General features: G+C 41.3%; 1 protein-coding gene across 1 annotated transcript in view; it reads right to left on the bottom strand.

Annotated features, from left to right (window-relative positions):
• Window positions 1-23,160, bottom strand: part of GSK3B (glycogen synthase kinase 3 beta) — a 99,927-nt gene that overhangs the window by 17,286 nt on the left and 59,481 nt on the right. Inside the window, exons 7-8 of the mRNA XM_009879945.1 lie at window positions 22,740-22,837; window positions 9,266-9,361 (exon numbers count right to left, since the gene is read on the bottom strand). Coding sequence (XP_009878247.1) covers window positions 9,266-9,361; window positions 22,740-22,837 — 194 coding nt within the window. The remainder of the gene's footprint in view (window positions 1-9,265; window positions 9,362-22,739; window positions 22,838-23,160) is intronic.

Here is a 23,160-nt window from a genome sequence, read left to right as displayed (position 1 = left end):
TTTTTTTTATGTTATTCCCCCTTAATTTTTCCAGGAACTACCACCACCTTCAACATTGCAAAAGCAATTGCCAGGCCAAACTGCCCCTGGTGCACTATGCAGCTCTCATCCCCAAGTGACTTCAATTTAGGTGAAGTCTTTGTGCACTAGCAGAGCGGTCACATTTTATCTTACTAATTTGAAATAGTTCCTACCAGTGTAGCGGGGTTCACGCCCCTTCTGATTAATTGTGGGTTTGTGTTTTTTTTTTTTGCGCACATGGAGAGACGAAAGAAAAAGGATGGAAAGCACAGGATTCTTCCATTTCACTTCACTCACATCAGCATTCAGCTCTCAAATAAGACCACATGGGGCAAGAGCTAAGTATTGTTTTAACAGAATGGTTGCTCTGACTTTCAGTTCATTGACATTCTTCAAACAGACTTTCCATGCACAACACGGAGCTCTGTCGTCTTGGTCTAATTAAGCCCCAAAGCCAAAGCTTCACAATGTTACACCAAGGTGCTCTTCTAGCCAGTGCGTATTAAAAGACATGACTTCATGCCATCAACCACTGTGCGTTTTGCATGCAGATTGTGAATACTGCTCGCATGCTGTGCTCCCTAAGAGAGCAGAGGCTTATGAAAATGACATCTGTTGCTAACGCATCAAGTTTGTGACACCGTGGTTAAAAATTTCCTCACCAGCTTCAGAGACTCATACATTTTGCCAAGAACCACCCACACCACCGATTCAGACTCACAGTCTGCGCACATCTCCTTTCAGTTTGCAAGCACATTTTTGATGGCACATGAACACTAGGTAAGAGAGAAAGCTCCTCCTTTCAACCAAAAGCTTGTACTGTTTACAAGCAAAGTCATCAGATGTAGGACACAACCCTCAAATCAACTTTTTAAAAATGCAACAGCACAATACAATTGCCACGACTTTACTACATAAAGCAGTATTTTGGTCAGGCAAGTTTAACATAATAAGCCTTATGATAAACAAGAGACATTCATAAACACAAAAGGAGAGGGAAGAGACACATGCAAGACAGCAACACATGCACTGAGCTCCACCTGACACAAGGAAACCCAAAGCTGTGGCTGAAGCTCTGCCCTTGGGACCAATCTTGTTCCAAAGGCCTGAGAATTTTGGAACAGGATTTCTGAAATACGCCATTTGGCTACTTTAAATTGCATAAAACTCACGTGATACAAAAGAAAGTTAAAAGAAGTCCACCAAATAGGCACTGGTGTTGGGAGTTATCTTAAAATATATATAAGCCCCCCAACTTTCTTCTCTGATTAACCCCCCCTACATTTTTTCTAAAAAGCAGTTCAGAAATAGCGAACACCTTATTACTCAAGATTCTCTGTCAGATGGCACTTATTCAGATAGGGTAAAATGAAAAAAAGACAGAAGGGTTAAGTGGCTTACAAATGAGCCAACACAGAACTGGGAACAGGACCAGGAACCTGTCTCCAAAGCTACTTCTTGTTGAGACCACACACTTGTTACTGGGTTCCTTCTATTGAGGACCCAGCGCAGGCAGGATGAGCTTGCGTTTATTACTCAGCGCATGTGCTCTGCTTCCACCAAGCTCTAAAGGAAAGCAACAAAGCTAACCAGAACAAAACAGCTCCCCTTCTTCTCAGAGAGAACCCCCAAAAATCTACCTCTGGAAGAACTCTCAACCTCGATGGGATAGCTGCTATGAACAGCCTAGACAGATGTGTTGCAATGGGACAGCTAAACATATGATACATTGCAGAAGACATGTTAAATTTAGCTTTTGATTTCCGTAGTTGCACTGATGCAAATCACATCTTAATGTTACATTAGTGCTCGCTCATTTATTGTCAAGCAGTACTTTCTTTACTGCATACAAATTGGGCAGGGGCAGGGTAATTTACCACATGACAAACCTGGCTTCTTTTCTCATGCTTTAGATGGAGATAAGAGATTTACACTGTCAAAAATCATTGCTCCTACAAAAGCAGCTGGGAAACAAGAACTTGCCAGAAAAACCTGGGTTTTTTTCTTTTAAGTTAGTCTCCAGCAGAGCTGTTTTCACTCTTTGCTTGGAAAGTCATTACACAACAAGTGAAAAACAGAACTATGCTCTTCAGAAAGAGTTCAGGGCACGGTTTCAACAACAAGCACAAATCACCTCCAGCTCATGCAGGAAAAGACAGTTCTGCCCTTCTCCTGGCCACGCAGGTCTGCCCTGTTCCCTTGTCCCAACACTCCCAGTTGAGACTGAATGGTCAGCCAGGTAAGAAAGGTGATCCAAACCCTGAATGCTCATGTTATCCAAGAGGTTTTTGCTACTATATAAACAATAATGCAGAAGGGAGGCATCAGGAATACGCAGGTGGGAGGTGGAAAGGAGACCCTGCTCCGTGATGAACTTATGCCAATTATGAAACTGCACCTAAAGAAACATCTCATCTCCCCTACGCCTTTGTAGCTCTACAAAAGATCAGACCTCAATCTCAAAGAAAAGCTTGCACTTTCAGCTTTCATTCAATTGCAAGTCTACTTACAAGACTTCTGACAAAATAATTTTCGCTTTCTTTTGTCATCATTTATAATTACAAGTGACAGAACGAGCTGTCTATTTATCCATTTTACTGTTTGGTATTCTTCCTTGAATCTACAGTATGAGCAGTCACTTTGGAAGCATTACAAGCAAAACAATCTGCTTAAAACCCAGACAAGAACCAGGAGAACAGGAGTAGGACAGGATGAAGACATGAAACTGACTCTGGAGGGTGGAAAAACATGCTCATGAGAGAGACCAGACTCTTTACATCCCAGACCCAGAGCGTGGGGAAGATGACAGGACTGCCTGCTACAAGCACAGAAAAATTCAACATTTGGGTTACAGTGATTAGTATGGTAAAACATACACAAAGAATACACACACACAGAGGATACTCAGATTAAAGTATTTGCCAAGTATTTTATAATATTACCAGAAATTATTTCATAATGTAGGCAGAAATATGGATCCTAAAGTCAATATCCAAAGCTACCCTATAATACAACCAACTGTGGTTCTGCACAACTTCAGTTGCAGTCAGGAGTGGCCAACTGCTTTGGAAGAATGCCAAAAGGGATAAGCTAGAGCCTGAAGTTTCATCTTAGACACTGTTTTCCCTCTGTTATAGTAATTTGGCTTGAAGACACAGACAGAAGAGCACTCTGAACAGTATAAATAACAACCAAAAAAAAAAAGCGATTACAAAGTTGGAAGGGACCCTGCCCCCATCTGCTGCAACTTTATTGTGATGATAAAGTGCTGCAGAGAGAAGTCCTCACGTATTCATCCACAAGAGTGCACTGCAGAAGGGCAGAGATGCTCAAAAGCAATCTACACGTCACAGTTTTTCTGTCTCTCTCTTCCACTGTTAAACAAATGACTCCTGTCTTTTTCCATCTCAACAGACTTGGAAATTATGATTCAGACGGCAGCCAGCTATAGATTTGGGGATGGTGAATGAAGCCATTCTTTTGAATACACTCAAACTTATCTCACCAAGTGCATATTTAAAAAGTGTGTGAACAATCTTGCAAGTATCTTCATAACAGGAGAAACAAAGGCCACTAAACTGGACCACACTGAAGAGATGCACTGTCCATTTGAAAGAGCTGCCTGCAGTGGAAACTGCTCCCATATCTATATAACAAAGACAAGGCAGACGTTATGATTTGACTAAAGAAAACAGCCTTTGCTGATATAACCTGTTGTGTTGTTCTGCCATCATGAACCATGGGCATGCTTGCAGCTCCGTAGATAAGTGAGTTCATTATAATGCCATTACTGGCAAACGTGTGGAAGTATCCTTGGGTGGGGAAAAAAATCCAAACGAGTCATCTTCCCCCATGCAGAAGAGGCCTAAACTACAAAATTGTATTATATTTACTACAGTCGTATTCAAATAAGACCCTTTACTTGCTGGATTCAAAGGGAAAGGCAGGCCATCACAGACGGAGGTTTTTCATATTTCTGGAAATAATCACAGCACGGTCTTTGTTTATCATAACCCAAAGGATCTGAGATCTGAAGGTAGCATCTGAGTAATGCTAGGATAAAGGCCAGCTGTAATGGGGCCATGGTAAGCAATGGCTATCTAACACAAGCTTATGAAGCATGCTTTTAGACCTTTTGTCAGCCACCCCACTGCCCCAGCCCCATCCAAAAGGGCTGAAAGCTTCAGAGAAAGCTAATCACCAAAGCTGAACTGCAACAGCCCTGTGATGTACAATCTTGCACTTGATCCCGGATTTTCTTTTTGGCTTTCCACTCACACAGTTATGAAGTATAGAGGAAGATTAGTCAGAAGAAGAGAATCAAGTATAAAGATTAGTAGCAGAAATCAGACTGCACTTCGAAGAAGTAAGAAGGTTCAAGGAGTTGAGGTGGCTGAAAGGCAGAAGGAAAGTTCTGACCTAATAAAAACAACAGCAGTAAAACCTCCAGAAGGGGCAGTAACTTTCATTCAATGAGCTGCTGCAGCTAGAAAAAATGGACAAGTTTTCTGACCCAAGATAAATCTGAAGACATGACTGTGTGTCTAAAAGCCTGCCCATTTTTTTCCCCTGACTGTATCAGTCAGTCAAAAGATGCTCCTACCTCTGCAAAACCTTGCTTCTCTTATAACTTAATGCCACTTGCTCACAGCCCAAGGCAGTAGGATGCACCTCCGTGAACACAAACTGTTCTGTATTAAGTGAAAACAAAGGGAGGTCTGGATGAAAAGAACATCTACATATACTAAATTAAACACTCCTGTATTCTGAAGAGGACTTCACCCAAAAGAACCAAAATGTCCCAGATTCCTCCTTAGGGCAGAAGGGGACAGGTAGGAAGAAGAGAGAAGCCCTGTTTTGGAAGTAAAGGTTTTAAAGATTCCTGGAAAGGTCAGGTTCTCTCTTACTTTGCTAGCCAGGGACACACTGAACTCTCATGATATCTGCATCTGCACCATGCACTAACTGGTAGAAAAACACACACGTGCTTGGGCAACACAGAACTATACTGGGGAGAGAGGGGCCTCTGTATGTTTTATACAGAGAGATTCTGACTCTTAAGTTGCAAAAGTACTTCAATCTCAAATTGTCAACAGATTGAAAAATCAGTCTTAGAACACAGTTTGCACTGTAAACTCACATTATTGCTGCAGCGTAGAAAAATATTTTTGTAGAGTATTAGCTTGAATTCTCTTCTAATCTAAGGAGAAAGACCCTTGCTAACTTGAGATTATCTTTCTTCATACTACTCCATCATATTGAATATCAATACTGTATTTGGATGACACTAATCCATTTCTACTGAACAGTCTAAGCTACAGCTATGATGGTAGACTTCAAATTTCCATAACACTTGTGCTCAAAATGTCAATTTAAGCCTGAAACTGAATGAATCTGAGAAACAACATTCCTTCGTGGACTTATTCTTATTTGGTCTCAAACAACTTCTCTGGTTCTTTAAAAAACCCAGAACCTCTTTCATTCTGCTATAGCACCAGATACCATTCTTCACCTAGTAGGTAACAGCAAACATAGCAGATTACACCACCATAGCAATACTGAGCAGAAAAATAACATACCTATGTGTGCCAGAAATATCTAGGGAGCAGACCAGAACACCAGGTACATCCAACAAAAGTCCATCCATAGAATTTCAGATGCAACCTATAGGTACTACAGCTTTCAAAGAAAATTCTTAATTGCCACCTACACTACTTTTGCAGACCAAGAAAGTTCCCGGAAAACAAAAGCAAACCATAGACCTTGCTTTTGTATATATTATTGGCCTGGATACAAGTTCCAAGAGGTTAAACCTCTAGACGGGGTCTAAACATGCACCTTCACCGGGCATCTTGACTGCATGAAACTAACTCCAAGTAGGACCTAAGAAAGCCTCAACTTTGAAAAATACCCATGTTGTGTTAAGCACCACAAAGCAACAAGGAGAATGCCCTTGAGTCAAAAAGCTTATGGCAGAGACCTACTATATTCTCAGTAATTCTCTCTCACACACGCTGAAAACTAGATGCCTGGAAGTTCTTTCATGCAAAAAAAGACCCCTTAACTTCCGTCTGCTGAGTCCTCTGGTCATAACTATTTGTCATGGTTTGTGCTGGGCTGGCCACTAAATGAATGACAGATGCTCTCTTTACCTCTCTCTCCCTTCCCAAAAGAGAACGGAGAGAAAATAAGGGAGAGACTTATGGGCTGAAAAGGAAACTAGAACTACTTTAATGAAATATTAATAATAAAAATAAAAGATAAAAATATAAAAAAAGAAAATAATGATATACAATATACACAAAACCAGTATCGAGCTCCTGGGATGATCATCACATCACCAGCAGGCACTGGGGAAGTCCCAGACTGTACCCAGCAATGGACAGGAGCTGAATTCTGGATCTGGATTCAGGAATGCATGGATCGGGATCAAAGGCACGCTCTTCCACTTGCAACCCTCCAACAGGGCACACAGCCACGTTAGCTGGCCTTGGTTGTTAAAGCAATAAGTACAAGCAGGAGCCTCTCTGCATACCATTGCTTGGTATTAACTATAAGCATCAAGCTGGAAGTGGACACTGTCTGAAGCATGCATCATTAATTTCAGAGTTCAGTTAGTTAGAAGCAGCTTAGCTGAAAAGTAAAATTACTGAAAAGAAAATCGGTTCTGTTCTACCTCAAACCAGGACACTAGTCCACAAAAACAACCTTATAACTACTGTAATCATCAGTAATTCTTTTGCTTAGACGACAAAGGTTTGTGCTTTTGAGGCTGAAACTTTTAAAGTTCAAGTCCTGCTAGCAACTACCTGTAGCACTCTAGTTATGTACATAGTTATAACGAAAAAAAAAAGACAACAACATTTGCACTTTCACCTCTTCAGTCATTCCTTTTCTGCTTGTTAGACAACCAGAATTCAGAAGTGCTTTTTCTCCCATGCTTTTCAATTCTAAGATACAGAAGCTCCCAAAGGATGCACATGCCCACTGTCATGCCATCAGACGTTATACCAATACAGCTTGGTAAGGAAGACCAATTCTCCGTATTACCACCACTTGAATCTTTCATGATTCAACAGGCTCAAAAAATGCTGAAAGCATCTTTAGAAGTAATACACTGAGAGGATCAGCATCATTACCAACACCATGCTGGATAATCCATTTTGTTAATTTAGCATTTGTATAGTAAGAAAAGTACAGATCATGAAAGGAAGGATCATGTAACCCAACTGTAATAAACTGGTTTAAATGCTATTCTACGCCCAGCTGATGTCAGGAAGAGTTGTGTGAAGAATGACTGCAGAATGAGAAACTACATTGCAAGCACAGCTCTCCAAAACTAATTGTGCCCTAATGGAAAATGCACATTTGATCTTCTGGCAGGCTCCCCTCCATTCTTTATAATTGACTTGGTTTCACTTGTGATCCTTTAGAATAACAAAAAAAATTTAATATAAATAGAAGAAAGTCTCAGTTTCTTTCTTGATTTTTCTTCTATTTGCAAAAAGATCTCTGTTGTGGTCTAAGAGACCATCAAGTGCACACAGATGATTCTTAAGGCTATTCATAGAATCATAGAACCATTATGGCTGGAAAAGACCTTTAAGATCATTAAGTCCAACCCTCACATAACTCTACCAGGCGCACTTCTAAACCATGTCCCAGAGCACCACATCTAGATGGCTTTTAAATACATCCAAGGATGGCAATTCAACCACTTCCCTGGGCAGCCTGTTCCAGTCTTCAATTTCAGAGTAGAAGTTTTTCCTAATGTCTAACCGAAACGTCCCCTGGTACAACTTGACGCCATTTCCCTCTCGTAGACCTTCAGGCAGATGAGTTGCGTAGCTAGCTTAGATGCTTATCTCCATGTCCTACAGTACATCTTTGCACTCTTACTCCACTGCATATTAATTTAACCCCCCGTAATACAAACATTTTCACTGCAGGAATTCTGATGTGACCCTAATATTCAGTGCTATAAGGCTTTTGGACTTATTCTTGAGACTTTTACCATGATGCAATGCAAAACTGAAGAGACCAACTCCCAGGGATTTCATTTTTCCTAATTTTCCCCCCTTGTTAACATAAGGTATTAAAAAGCTTTGCTAGATTTACTGACTATTCTAAATCACTTAACCAACACACACAAAGAAACTGTGATATGGAAACGCAAACCAGGGATTAGTAGGTAAAAAAAAGAATTAAAGTGGTGCATAACTCATTGGAGAATCTATCACAAATACAGCGACTCACAGTACCTGGCCTGGCATGTACCTACCAGGTACATGGCCTGCTATCAATTAAGTCGAATTAGTTTGTCCAGAGTTTCTACCACCACAGAGCATTTTGTCCAATAGAGTCTGACCTAGACATGGGCTTAGCTAGGAATGCAACCCTTCCATGCGTACACAATACTTTCTAATCAGAAGGAAACCTGAACCGTTAAGATATGATGAGAATATACTGCACTCTATCAGACATTTCTCAAGCAGCAAAAAGAAAGTGTTAACTACTCAGGCTTCAATTGCTTAAGACTCAATATTTAACTTATTCCAGACCCAAGAGGCTAATTAAATGATTGTTACCCTGTCCCGAGTCAAACATTCATCATTCCTTGACATGTGGAAGACAGCTGAATTGTATGGCAATGTATTTGTTTCAATGCTAGCAGTTTCCTCTCTGATCATGGAGTTTATAATATTGTCTCCATGTACTGCAATAGTGTCTCCTTGTGAAAAGCTAAATAACAAGAAATCTTAAGAAGTAACTCCAAGAAAAAACAACCCCCCTCAACAGCACACCTAAACGAGTACAAATACAGTATCTATGAGAGTACCAGTTAAGAAAGTGACTGCCAGCCCTCGTTGTCACATCATGTAATAGCATTACAAAAGTGTCACACGTAAACTGGAACACTTTCTCATTTGTAGGTGACTTTTGTGCTTATCAATTTATAGCATGACAGGAATTAGATATATTGCAATTTGCTATAAACACACACCATTATTACAAAAAAACCCCACACCTGTAGGCAATCTCAAAAAAACCCAGACCAATAGCTATCACAGTGCAGTGCTTGAATACCTTCTTCTCCTTATCCACATCAAAAGTTACCGGGTCCCCAGCTTAGGTAAAGGCACCCAGTTTAGACTGAAAGCCACCAAGCCACTGAACAAACTGAACTCCTTGAGTTTTTACTTTCAGCCCACATGTCTTTATTGTTCAGTTCATACACACTCACCTTAGTCCATGGATGTGCCTTAATCTGAGGGAATTTGAATTCAGTATAGTTTGGATTCATTTCTCTAATTTGCTCCCTTGTGGGCGTTCCCAGAACCTAGAAAGGAGAGAAGAAAAAAAAAAAGGCAAACTGTTTAGATACACTTCATATGGTAATGAAGAGCGCAGCACAACCTATCATATGTTGAGACAATGTAACTGAAGTCATTCTGTGTAACTAGTAAGTTAATATACTGTTGCGAACAAAACAACAAAACCTTTGCAGAACTATTTACACTGAAAGGGACCTCCCTCTCCTGGGAGCTTCTGATCCAACCTCCTTACTCAACCAGGGTCAGCCAGAACAGGCTGCCCAAGACCATGTCCAGCTAGGTTTTTAGCATCTCCACAGAAGCAGACTTCACTGCCTCCCTGGGCTACTTGCTCCAGTCTTTGACTACCCTTACAGTAAAAAAAGTGTTTTCTTGCATTGAAATGAAGTTTTATGTATTTTACTTTGTGCCACTGCCTCTTGTCCAGTCAGTGGGCACCACTGAGAAAAGCCTGGCCACTACTTCTTCATTCCCTCCCACATGGTATTTATACACATTGATGAGACCTGCCCGAACCTTCTCTGCTTCAGCTTAACAGTCACAGTTCTTGCAACCTCTCCTCATACAACAGATGCTCCAGTCCTTAATCATCTTTGTGGCCCTTGCTCCAACTGCTGTAGTCTCTTACTGGCAATTCAGTTCACGTTCCAAGCCCAGCACCAAAAATTTAATTCTCTTCTACATTTTTTCACAAAATTCAAGCATCTTTCTCAAACTTAGTGATATTTTGATGGGGAAGAGAGTTCACTCTGATTAGACTGTTATAAAACAGTACGGCTGAACCCACTCACGGATTGCAGGTCACGTCATATGACCGATTAAGGATCAGACCAGTAGCCCAGACTGCATTTTATGATTAATGAACAGCAGCCCTCTGACAAGCTTAAAAGATCAGTCAGTTACTGCTGAGGGGAGCCAAACAGGTTTCCCTACTCTCCCCCTCCCCTCAAACTGTGTGGGTTTTGGTGGTGATTCCCTACCCCAATATTTCCACAAGGAAGATAAACTTGGTTTAAGCCTAATCTGGAAGCATCTAATATGCCTACCACCCCAGTTTACTTTTACAAATTTATCTCATTCCCAGAATTTGCACAATGTTATTTATACATGCAAATTAGTAGTTGCATGAGAAAGAGCACACAGTAACACATCTCTTTGTAGGAGTGGATACATCTTGAAAGGATTCTGGGCTGTAGTGACCATGAAATGGTCGAGTTCGAGATCCCCGAGGCAGTGAGGAAGGTGCGCAGCAAACTGACCACCCTGGACTTTGGGAGAGCTGACTTTGGCCTCTTGAAGAATCTGCTTGGTATGGTGCCGTGGGATGAAGAGCTGGAGGGAATAGGGGCCCAAGAGAGTTGGCTGATATTCAAGGACCACCTCCTCCAAGCTCAGGAGCGATGCATCCCTACAAAGAGGAAGGAAGGCAGAAAAGCCAGGAGGCCTGCATGGATGAACAAGGAGCTCCTGGACATGACCAAAAGAAAAAAGGAGGCCTATAGGTAGTGGAAACAGGAGTGGGTAGCCTGGGAGGAATACAGAAGAATTGTTGAAGCAGCCAGGGATCAGGTTAGACAAGCTAAAGCCCAGACAGAACTGAATCTGGCCAGGGACATTAAGACTAACAAAAAATTCCTTCTTTAAGTATGTCAGTGAGAAAAGAAAGACTAGGGAAAATGTGGGCCCTCTCCGGAAGGAAATGCAAGAACTGGTTACCCGGGACAGAGACAGAGCTGAGGTCCTCAACGACTTTTTTGCCTCAGCCTTCAGTGGCAAGGACTGCAGCCGCACTGCCCACGATGCAGAATGCAAAGGTGAGGACTGGGAAAATGAAGAACTGCGCACTGTAGGTGAAGATAAAGTGCAAGACCACCTGAGGAACCTGAAGATGCACAAGTCCATGGGACCTGGTGAGATACATCCGTGGGACCTGACGGAACTGGCAGATGAAGTCACTAAGCCACTAGCCATCATATTTGAGAAGTTGTGGCAGGCTGCTGAGGTTCCTGCCGACTGGAAAAGGGCAAACATAACCCGTATTTTCAAAAAGGGAAATAAGGAAGACCCAGAGAACTACAGGCCAGTCAGTCTCACCTCTGTGCCTGGCAAAATCATGGAGCAGATCCTCCTGGAAACTCTGCTGAGGCACACAGAAAACAAGGAGGCGACTGGTGACAGCCAGCATGGCTTCACCAAGGGCAAGTCATGCCTGACCAATTTGGTGGCCTTCTATGAAGGGTTTACAATGGCAGTGGACAAGGGATGATCAACTGATGTCATCTACCTGGACTTGTGCGAAGCATTTGACACCGTCCCACACGATATCCTGGTCTCTAAATTGGAGAGACATGGATTCGACAAACGGACCACTTGGTGGATAAAGAACTGGCTGAAGGTCAGGTGTAAGGTCCTACATCTGGGTCAGGGCAATCCCAAGCACAAATACAGGCTCAGCGGAGAACGGATCAAGAGCAGCCCTGAGGAGAAGGACCTGGGGGTGCTGATAGGTGAGAAGCTCAACATGAGCCAGAAATGAGCGATCGGAGCCCAGAAGGCCAACCGTATCCTGGGCTGCATCAGAAGTGTGGACAGCAGGTCAAAGGAGGTGATTCTGCCCCTCTACTCCACTCTCGTGAGACCCCACCTGGAGTATTGCATCCAGCCTTGGAGTCCCCAACATAAGAAGGACATGGACCTGCTGGAGCCTGTCCAGAGGAGAGCCACGAGGATGATCCAAGGGCTGGAGCACCTCTACTAAGAGGAGAAGGCTGAGAGAGTGGGGCTGTTCAGCCTGGAGAAGAGGAGGCTCCGGGGAGATCTTATTGTGGGCTTCCAGTACCTAAAGGGGACCTACAGGAGAGCTGGGGAAGGACTTTTTACTAGGGCATGTAGTGATACGACGAGGGGGAATGACTTTAAACTGGAAGAGGGCAGGTTTAGATCAAACATTAGGAAGAAGTTTTTCACTTTAAGGGTTGTAAGGTACTTGAACAGGTTGCCCAGAGAGGTTGTTGAGGCCCCATTCCTGGAGGTGTTCAAGGCCAGGCTAGATGTGGCCTTGGGCAACCTGGTCTAGTGGGAGGTGTCCCTGCCTATGGCAGGGGGGGTGGGACTCTATGATCCTCAAAGTCCTTTCCAATATAATCCATTCTATGATTCTGGAAATCCCTTCAGGGAATAAGTTGGAAAACACAGCATTAGTGCTTTCTGTTCAGTTAGCACCAGGTGTTAGAGAGCAATTGCCTATATATAAAAACTGCAAAGCAGGTTCAAAGAATCCTGCTGTTTTCTATTTGCACCCAGTTGCTGGATATCCTTTTGTTCTGCAGAGAGAAGTAGAAAGGGGAGAAGGCAGAGGAGTCGCTTCTCTATGCTGAGCTCGGTTTCATCTTCCTATAGGAACCCTGGAGCCATGCTCCTCATGCCCTGAGACAAATCTCTCGCCATACAGATTAATGTTATCACATAATGTTATCACCTCATCTCATGAGACTGCACTGTCACCATCAGGAAACAAATGATCTAAAATGTGATGTTAGCACTCTACCTTACTACTTGATAAAGAAATATTTTATTACATATTCTGGTATCCATAAATATTTTCATTCTGTTAGAAGAGTGGAAATTACAGAAATGGGCTCTAAAGAGTCAAGTAAAAGGGCAGAAGAGCAAGTGTCACTGTTCAATTGATTTGTGCAACAGAGCAAGTATCATCAGGTATTATGAAAGCAGCTTGGTATCTCTTTATTATTTAAAATATGAGCTGTATGACACAAACTAAAATACCTACCTACAGAGCAATCTTAAATAAACAGCAGCAGCGGAAATAAACCCCGCAACTTGTTCAGACAGTTGCTTCTTGGATAACAGATTAAAGTGACAAGTTGCACAAAATGAATGATCACGTAACTCCTACCTTCCCATCGCTAAGCAGGATTCAAATCCCACCTACTCTAAAATCCAAGGGTTACTTTCAGAGCTGAAAGAAGATTTTTCTGTGTGTCTGAAAACACTGGTTTTACTCAGGTGGTAGAAAAGAGGGTGTTTGCATGATTCTGTACATTTTGCTCAACTTTCAAAGGAAAAAAAGAGTTGACAGAAAAACGTGTCCTCTCCCTGCTGGTTTTCTGTCTGGCTCCCCCAGAGCACCGGCCACCCAGCTGCCAGCCTGCCAGGATGGTGCCATCCTCAAAGCTTTGATGATCGCTGCTCTCAAAGCTCTGCGGCTTGAAAAGATGAGGGGATTTCTCACCTCCACGTATTATTTTCACCCCAATTCAGGATAAAAGCCATTTTCAAAACCTTGGAAGTTTTTTTGATTAGTTAAATTAAGCTTCCTGAAAAATTATGGGCAACTTGTATTGCTTTCCCACCATTTCTAAAGGCTAAGTTTTCAGGCCTCCCTAGTATAAACAGGACTTTTATAAAAGCATGTTTACCTTCTTTACCCTCTTCCTCCTCAAAAAAAATCCTTTAATAGCCTTCCTAAGAAAAGACGCAGAGTACAGGTAGTTTTTTTTATACAGCCAAAATTCAGCAAACCGGCACAGTTGACAAGGCTGCTCAGAACAGGAGCCTACATAGTGCAAGTATCTTTTATTTAAAGACTGCCCATAGCATCAGAGAGAATTCAGATTAGATAGGCAGGGGCAATTTCACAGAAGGACCCACAATGTCTATTCATACATTTCACTAAAACACAGCTGTAACGCCAGATGATGGGAGGGAGTAACTCCTAAGCTCAAGCACAGGCATCTAAGCAAGCTTAAGGTCTCGTGAATGCTTAGAAAAGAACGTACTGAAGAGGGATCATGCTAGCTGAAAGAAGGGATAGCCTGACCTTTCAGTTACATAGCAGCCTTTGACACACACGAAATAACCATACAAAAGGAAGAGTGACTTATATTAGCCACTCAATGAATTTACTTTGTTCTCTCTGGATGGTAAAGCCAGATTGTGCTTTCAATTTGTACTGAAGGCAGATTAAAGAACAAAACAAAAAAACCCAACCCAAAACCAACAAACCACCCAAACAAAATACCCAAAAAGTTAAAGAAAGTAGATAGGAAGAAGAGAAGTTTTCAAGACTCTGTCAAATTCAAATCACAATCCAGAAGAAAAGTGTGGGATGAATAAAGTGATAAGCTATAAAATTGTACGGGTACTTGACATATCTGGAAGAGGTTCTGTAATGGAACCCTCCCCAACCCCCAATGCACCAACACTGGTGGCTACAAGACTTTGAAATTGTACCTCACTGATTCACACTGAGTTTTCAGTACATTAGAAGTACATTCGAGTAACTTTGGTGAGTAACAGCAATCATTTAAGCTATTGCAAAAGTTAGGCAAGCCTTTTTTTGAAAGTCATGTATGTGACTGCTCTTTCTGTTTGAAATGCAAAAGAGAAGCACAAATTACTTTGCACATTTTTGGCAGAATTACTCTATGAAACAGCTGCTCTTGCTATACCAACTCGGAAGCAGATGTTCCTTGGAGAGAGGTTTCACGGTTGAGGTTGGAAGGGACCTCTGGAGGTCATCTGGTCCAGTCCCCCTGCCCAAGCAGCGCCAGCGAGAGAGACAATGTCCAGATGGCTTCTGAGTATCTTTGAGAACAGAGACTCTGCAACCTCTCTGGGCAACATTTTCCAGTGTTTGACCACCCTCACAGTAAAAACGTTTACTTGTATGCGGATTGAATTTCATATGTTTTAATTTGTACCCATTGCCTCTTGTCCTGTCACAGGATGCCAAAGAAAAGACCCTGGGTCCCTCTTTGCACCTTTCCTTCAGATATTTCTGTACACTGATAAGGTCCCCCCGATCTTGCAAAGGTCAGAGAGCTTTTAAGAAATACAGGGTCCAACGCTGAATTATTCAGGTCTGTCCAGATTAGCACATACTATTCTACTTCTTGGGGACAGTCTTATGAAAGGTGACATTGTCAAGGAAAAACTTTGTTACTTTGTTTTTAAAATGCCCAATTAAAAAAAAAAACAACACAAACAACCGAACAAGAGAGAACCAAACCAGACCAAGTACTAGAATAATAAAAAAGTAGTTGTCTGATGGAATCAAGTATATCTGGAATGAAGACTAAACTTTTAAATGAATGAAGGGCGTCTATGTGAGACTACAAGGGATCTTCCTGCAAGTGAAGACAACAGGTGAACTAGTCTTGCTCTTCACTCCCAATTATCATCATCACCTCTTAAATAAAAATAAAGAAACATCATTTACCAAGATTAACTAAAGAATACACTTGCTGAGAAGACAGACACTGCTCCGATTCTCTCAGGACAAAAACTGAACACAACAGGTTTCACAAGTACTTTCTGGAAACTTTTTCCTTGACATTAATATGTAATAGATGAAGCTCCCCAAATTATTTTTATTCAAGGAACAGGGTTTGTGAAGGTAGGGTAATGGTATGTATCTCAAGCAATTAAAGAAAAGATACAGGCTTACCAAACAAGAAGGGGAGATTTATGAACCTGGAATAAGCCCTTAATTTGATTACAAATAGCATTAAAATCTTCATTTTATGTTCTTACAATTGAATTGTCATAGGAGACAAAAGATGGATGGTTTCCAGCTCCAAAAGACACATTAGTTACACCCCAGTACCAAAGACAGCTACTGTCCACACCTGGCTTCACCATGCAAAACTGCACGGAGTTATTTATGACCAAATCCACACCGTTGCAACACCAGAGCAAGAGCAAACTGCAAGGTCTCAACAAACCCAAGTGGAATAAAAGCCCTTTCCAACACCCATCGTTACTAATAAACCCTTGCCAAAATGTAAAAGTCAGTTAAAAGCACAGGGACACTCAGGGTTCAGAAGCTCTGGCTGGTAATGACTGAACTAGAGAGGGAAGAAAATGGTTATTTAAATCAGAAACCTCTAGAAAGCCATGGTTACAGCCGTACAGTGATTTTCCCCAGGAAAACCATGCAAGTTTACGAGGAAACATGCTCCAGAAAGTCTGGTGTGTATGGCTTACTAGATGGCATAATTAATACTTCTGCAAATGTCTGCACCTCTTCAGAAAGTTGTGAGAGCTGAACCAAATAGTTATTTAAAAAATTCATGGTGTAAGCATCTTAAGCAGTAAACACAGGTCAGCCTTGAAATAGTATTTCAAGAGGTCTGTGGTAGAAGATAAAATTACCCATTTTATATACACTTTCTTTCAAAAACACTCTCATCAAACAAAATGAAAGCCAACTAAATATAGTGATTTCTATTCACAAACATGAGAGCAGCTATACATCAGGAATAGGAAGAAACCCATTGTTGCTTCTGACATGAATATAATTGCTCATCAACTTTTTTTTTTTTACACTGCTTGCCTGCAAGCACTGGAAGTGACGAATTACATGAGGCACAGGAACAGCCAAGTTGTGATGTGGGGGGACATCGGGGGAAAAAAAAATGCCAGGAGACTTCCCTTAGGGGCAAGGAGAGAGAACCCATGTGAAAGCCCTTGTCAGATGCCGGCAGGTCCTCAGCACAGGACCACATCCAATAAAATGTAACATGCTCTCCTACTGCTTATTCTCCCGGAAGAGACAGCTCCTCTCTCCCCATTAACTACTGTGACTGAATTTATTTTATTTCAAAAACTGAGCCCAAAATAGTACCTTGACATTTGAGCGTGAGCCATATATTATAATTGCAGTCTATACTTAGCATTCAGCTCAGTAAAACTGTCAGAGACCAAAAAGTTACACATGGATAGGATTCCTGATACTATTGAGCTTGTCTTTTAATGTATTTTTTTTACCCCCCCCCCCCAACCCAGAGAACAACGGGAAAAAGATTTTATTATTTCTCCTAAATTGCCATGAAATGCCAGTTTTGGTGCAAGGAATAATCAGAGAGTCTGGTAGGAACAAAAAAAAAACAAACCAAAAACAAACAACCCCCTCCCCCACAACCCTTCCCTGCATTTTTCACAAGTTAGTTGATGCATCTCATACTCTAGATTGCAGCATATGGAAAAAATATTTCTGGTAGACAACGCAAGGCAGATTGGCAGATGCTGTCCTCCCTATGTCCCAGGGCTGCTCAGACAATTATTGCTGCTTCATTCTTCTGATAGAGATGATTTTTTTTTTTCCATTTTTGAGGGAAGTAGGGGAAAGGTACTAAACAGAACCTTTCAGAATATAATTATTATCTTAGAAACAAAACCATTATGCTTCTGAGATTCCCATTTTGCAAGAGGAATAAATAATAACTACTGTCTGTGGGAAATGAGGCTTAAGATGTTTTAGTTTGTGGAGGATATCCCTGTCAGTTTTCCTTTGATGGTTTTCAGGTGTTTCAGGGAATGCCTCCAGGCTCCCAAGATTTCACAGGGGGCACAGCAGCCCTGCAGACACTGCAAGCTCTGTGCACAAGGTCAGAAATTTATGAAGGAGTCTGCCCTGACTGCATCTCAAAAAATTCCTCTTGTGGTCTAAGCTCCTTCTTTTGAGCTGTATTCAGTGGTATCCCACTTGCACAGTGGATTTTAAATAGAGAAGCGGCAACTGCAACCCTCCTGGGCTGCTGGAAAGAGGGGTTTCACCCTTCCATTGGGGACAGGACTGCATGACTGCTGAGGGGTAGTGTCTACTCATATGTAATTTCTTTATGTGACCACTGATGAAACCCACACTGCCACTGTGCCTGCTTCAGAAACTGAGCACATTTCTGAAGGAGATGTCACTCGAAAGCCAGTACGGGCATGAATTTTAATGAATGTATCGGGTTACCCACTTGAGATATTCCCAGCGATGGGATAACCTAACATTTGGGATAGCTAGGAAGAGCTAAAAATAAGGAGGAAGAGTCACCATTCAAGATCAAACTTAGAAAAAAGCACAGCACATGATTTCTTTCCTGTAATAGTGTAAGTATTCAAGAAGAATGTACTTGGGTTAAATTATTTCTTCAGATGGAGCTCCAAGACAGTATTTCCCCATATTGAATATCATTTTGTCAGGGATAAGTGGTCAAAGATCTCTCTCTCCCAGCCAGATTGAGAACATATGGAAAGACAGTCTTTAAAGAAATAGGAACAACAGAAAAAGCAGCTAAAAAGAAAGGGTCTGTCTTGAGTTACACAAACGTGATGCTGTGGTTCGAGTGGCACAGTTTTTTCAGAACAGTTTGCAAGTGTGCAACAGGCCTGGAGAAACTCCAGGTCCAACTGGATAGAGAAGATCTTGCAAGACTGCTTGAAATGAAACTACGTGAAGACTGCTGAAAGTGAATCAAAATCTGACAGAAGCCAAAAATGCTTCTGATGCAGCAAGGGACTGAAGATGTTGGGCATGCAGCCTGCAGGAAGTACAAGCTGTGCTGACTGACTATCACAGAAATTCTATCTTCATGAACACAGCTACTGATGGGATGTCATCAAGAACTGCATGAGACTCTTTCAATGTGATGGCTTTTTGAAGTCATTCTCCAGCCTAATGCAAAAACTTCATACTCAGGTGGAGCATCCAATTGCTGTGTTGTGAAATGAACTCTGAATAATCAAAGCTGAGTAAGCAACTGAGGAGACAACTGAAAAATTTGTCTTGGCTCAAAAAATGCTACAAGAGTGACTGTGACTCAGTCATCCTGAATTGATAGGAACCAGTAGAAAAGTTTCCAAGCTGACCTGTGTTGCAGTGGAATCAAGCAAATTTAAGTCAGATGCACTCTTAAATGTGTGGAATATTTTTTCACTATAGCCCTTTGGGGGATTTTAAAATACTCCATTTTCTCTGCCCCTAAGTTTCAGACATAGAGTTCCAAGGAAGCTATCTGAAAAGCATGACTCCAAGACAGTCAAACAGCAGCTCACAGGTCCCAACCTGCAACCTCCTACAAAGTTCATTGCCTTTCTACAGCTGGCAGATTCCACAGCTCTGCATCTCCTGTTGCCAGTTAGCATTAAAATAAGTCTGCGTTACAATTAAGGTTTTAATAGTAGTATTCTATGGCAGGAAATGGAAGAGGTGGACACTATCTGTGAACATATATTTTTTAAATGAATCACATTCTAAATGAAAACTTACACAACCTAATGTTTTACATGTTGTGCACAAGACAACATTTCTGGTAATTTTTATGCTGCAGAATTGCATGTCTGTGCAACTGTATTGAGGCTGCAAAACCCAAGCTCATTCAAACACAGCTTGCAGTTTTTATGCCAACCTTTCAAATCTAAGTAGAATTTAAGCATCATGCTGGGAGTGGAGGAGAATTGAATGTTTCATTACTTCTTTCCAAATTTGAAAAACATCTGCTCAATTTGATTCTTGGTCACTTTTAACGGATACACAGTAGATGCGACAGATCCCTGCCAACAGCTGGCAGAATGGAAAACCGAGGACCTCACTTCCTCCTTTTTCCTCATTCTCAAAAGGTGAGGAAAAATGACTTGAAATTTGAGGTAAATGTGTTGTTCTCCCTCTACTCCCACTATGAGAAATACTTGTCGGTGGGTACGGCATTACAAGAGAAGCACCTCATTGCCCAGTTCATGCACTCTCCTAGACAATTTCTCACGGCTGCTGATTTTGAATGCAATATTCTCAGTTATAACTCTCTGTATGCTCACCTTAGCCTTCTGCCAGGGCTTTTCTGAATAGTTTATATAAAACTTCACAACACAAGATTTGGTAGACAAGGGCATCGAAAACCAGCCCGTTTCTGCAGTTTGCACTCATTCTCTTCGTTCTCTCTTCCAGTGTTGCCTTGAGAACATATGCTGCCTCAGCAACAAATATACAGGCAGAAAAATATTCATGGCACCCACCCATTCAGGCTCACATTTTCCATCATACTTCCTTAACGACTCAGTGAACATCCTTTTTTGCAACTACTGCTGCATGATTTACAGCAGTTGTTCTCTCAGACTTTCCTAAAACATACTGTCTCAGTACTGTAACTTTTTAATTGAAGAGACCAGGCTTACTATAAAATGGAGTTATCCCTACATTTGTTTCACCTGATTTCTGCGCATAGGGGGCTACATATCTCACAGAAAATGAGAGAACCCCAACACAGCACAGGTGTGGATGATCATTCAGTATCACTCTTTCTACATTTAAAGTAATGATTCAGAAATTTGTTTCTGCGGAGGTGAAAATCAACATCTCAAGCCATAATTTCCTGACGTTCAAGCCTTTATATTGGATACTCCTTCGGTTGTCATGAAAAAATAACATTAGTTGCCAGTACTACGTATTCAGCTATGAATTGGTGAATAAAAGTTATCACACCACCCATGGTAGTGTAATTTACAGAAACCACAGATGGTACATAGGCTATCAGCAATTTTATTAAATTACTCCTCTGCTTTCAATACAGGTAAACAAAGCAGAATCATCACAATCAGAGCACATACATGCTATAAAATTATTAGTTCACAGATGTTTACTTCCAGTACTGCAGAACTGAAAACATCCCCTAATGATAACAGCTTCCAGCAAACTTTGAACCAAACCACAATCTCTGCTTGGCAAGCCTGTCAACAGTAAGAAGACATCTATTTCCTGATTATTTTACTTCCACATTGTGCAAATCAAAGCGATGGCAAGGCAGAGCATGATGGTTTTGCTGATAAGGCCTCTCTACTCTCAGATTTCCGATTGAGGCACGGAAGGACTTACAGGACTGTCACCATGATATAAACAGTTGTATTTACAGAAAACTCATTAGATGTAGTTTCTCAGGACTGCAGACATTAATCAAGAAACAAAACAGGACTTTTTCAAAATGTCTGAAGGCAGTCACCACAAGTTATTGCACATTCTCCTGAGGAACTCTGGCCATCTGAAGTGTTCACAGGGACGACTTCACATCTCAAAAGCAGTGTAGCAGAAAGCAGCACACCACTCAGATACTTCTCAAAAGGAAAAAAAAAAATAAAAATTGTCACTTGTACCATCATCAGCCCTACTTCTGACAGCAACTCTGGTTTTCCACCAGTGTTTCCTATGCAAACTGACCCAACTTGGATACGCTGAACTTGAAATATACTGAGCAGAAAAGCAATAATAAGAAATCAGGAAAGTCATAGGAGAAGTAGGTGAAAGACACGAAGCCTCCAGAGGAAAGTTGTTGACTGAAGGACTTCCAGAAGGACAGAAATTCACTGTTATAGAAGCTAGGTTTATATGGTCAAAGGCTGGAGTAGATGTGGTGAGAGCCTAGAAGGGTCAGAGAACACCACAATGAGACCACAGAGCAGGCCACAGAAACTCTGAGTCTCACCAGTCCATGTCCTCCACCCAGAATGACCACTCAGTGCTGGTTGGTGTCACACACTCTGTTAGGACAGGGACAAAGACACCATCAGCTCTTCTAGTGAATAACACAGATGCAAATAGGAAGTTCTACTCTTCCACCCACACCTTGTGGTTTTGAGAGGGTTTTCACATGCACAACACACAAATATACGTGTGTCAAGGTAGCAGTTAAGTGACAAAACCAAGGAGGAAATTCTCTTAATACGGTCCCTTTGTGGTGATGAAATCAATAAAGCCGAACAGCATGTGTACACATCTTATCCTCTGGAATGCTCCCATCTTATTAAGTGCATTGTATAGATTCAGAGGAAAAATATACTGCTCTCTCTTGCTTCCTTCATTGCAGAAGTTGAAGGAGGTGGGGCAGACTAGGGTCCTGGGAACTCAGACACCAGTCTTTTAAGCTATGAATTATTCTTCTATGCCTCTAATTCGAGAATCACAGAATATTCACAGCTTGCCAAATGAAATCAATCATGATGCATTTGGACATAAGTGACATATAAATGTTATGTATTCTGAAACATTAGGTCTTTTTCACTTGAAAGACAAGACTCTTAAGGTGGAAGGTATCTTTGCCCTACATTTCCTGATTATCCATCTGCAAAAAGGATTGCCTTTTCTCACCTTTCACCTCAAAGAGCTGGAAGGAAGGAAGAAGAAGGCTACATATGTGAGGAATCTGGTACAAGGAAATTTAATAACACTGTTTTCAAAGCCAAGTACTAATTGCATACCACAAAGGAAAAAGGGCCAGATTCTTAAAGAATGAAAATCTCACATTAATAAATATTGGCTCAGTATGTAAGAGCACTATTTCCAAGCACACTGAAAGTGCAATCCTTTAAGAGGGGAAAAAATGACATAATTAGAAGATGATATATCATATGCATGACTGCAAGAGGGGCAAATAACGATCATCAAGTTCTCAAAAAAGCATGAGAAGTGTTTTCAAACATGGTTTACATGCAACACTCTGTACAATGATGACAGAATATATGTTGACAAGGTTATAACAATGCATGTTTTCATGCTGATTCCCAAAGAATAATGCAGTCAAAAACACACTTAAAATTCCATACCTTGATTATTTCCACCAACTGATCCACACCACTGTCACCTGGAAAGATTGGTTGTCCTAGTAACAGTTCAGCCAATACACAGCCTGCTGACCACACATCTAAAAAGCGGAAAGAAGTGGAGGACAGGGAAATGTATCAGTAAAAGTTAGATATTGGGTACATTACATATTAGGTACATTTATATAAAACCCCAGCAGTTTTAAGTTACTTTCTTCTTTGCCATGTTTAATGCTGTGTGTAACACAGCTAAAAATAAAAAAAAAATCCTCTCCAAAATATTAATCTAGAAAATACAGATACCTGGCGTAAAACAATGGCAGGGAAACAGTCTTAGAAGTGAAACCATAAGACAATGAGAACTGGAAAATAACGTTAACGCCATGATATATTGACATTAAAACTTATACATGTAGTGAAAAGA

Source organism: Charadrius vociferus, unplaced genomic scaffold (assembly GCF_000708025.1).
Source record: "Charadrius vociferus isolate BGI_N301 unplaced genomic scaffold, ASM70802v2 scaffold162, whole genome shotgun sequence".
Classification (NCBI taxonomy): domain Eukaryota; kingdom Metazoa; phylum Chordata; class Aves; order Charadriiformes; family Charadriidae; genus Charadrius; species Charadrius vociferus.
The sequence above is the reverse complement of the archived record's forward strand: the minus strand, read 5'-3'. Positions and strand labels throughout refer to the sequence as shown.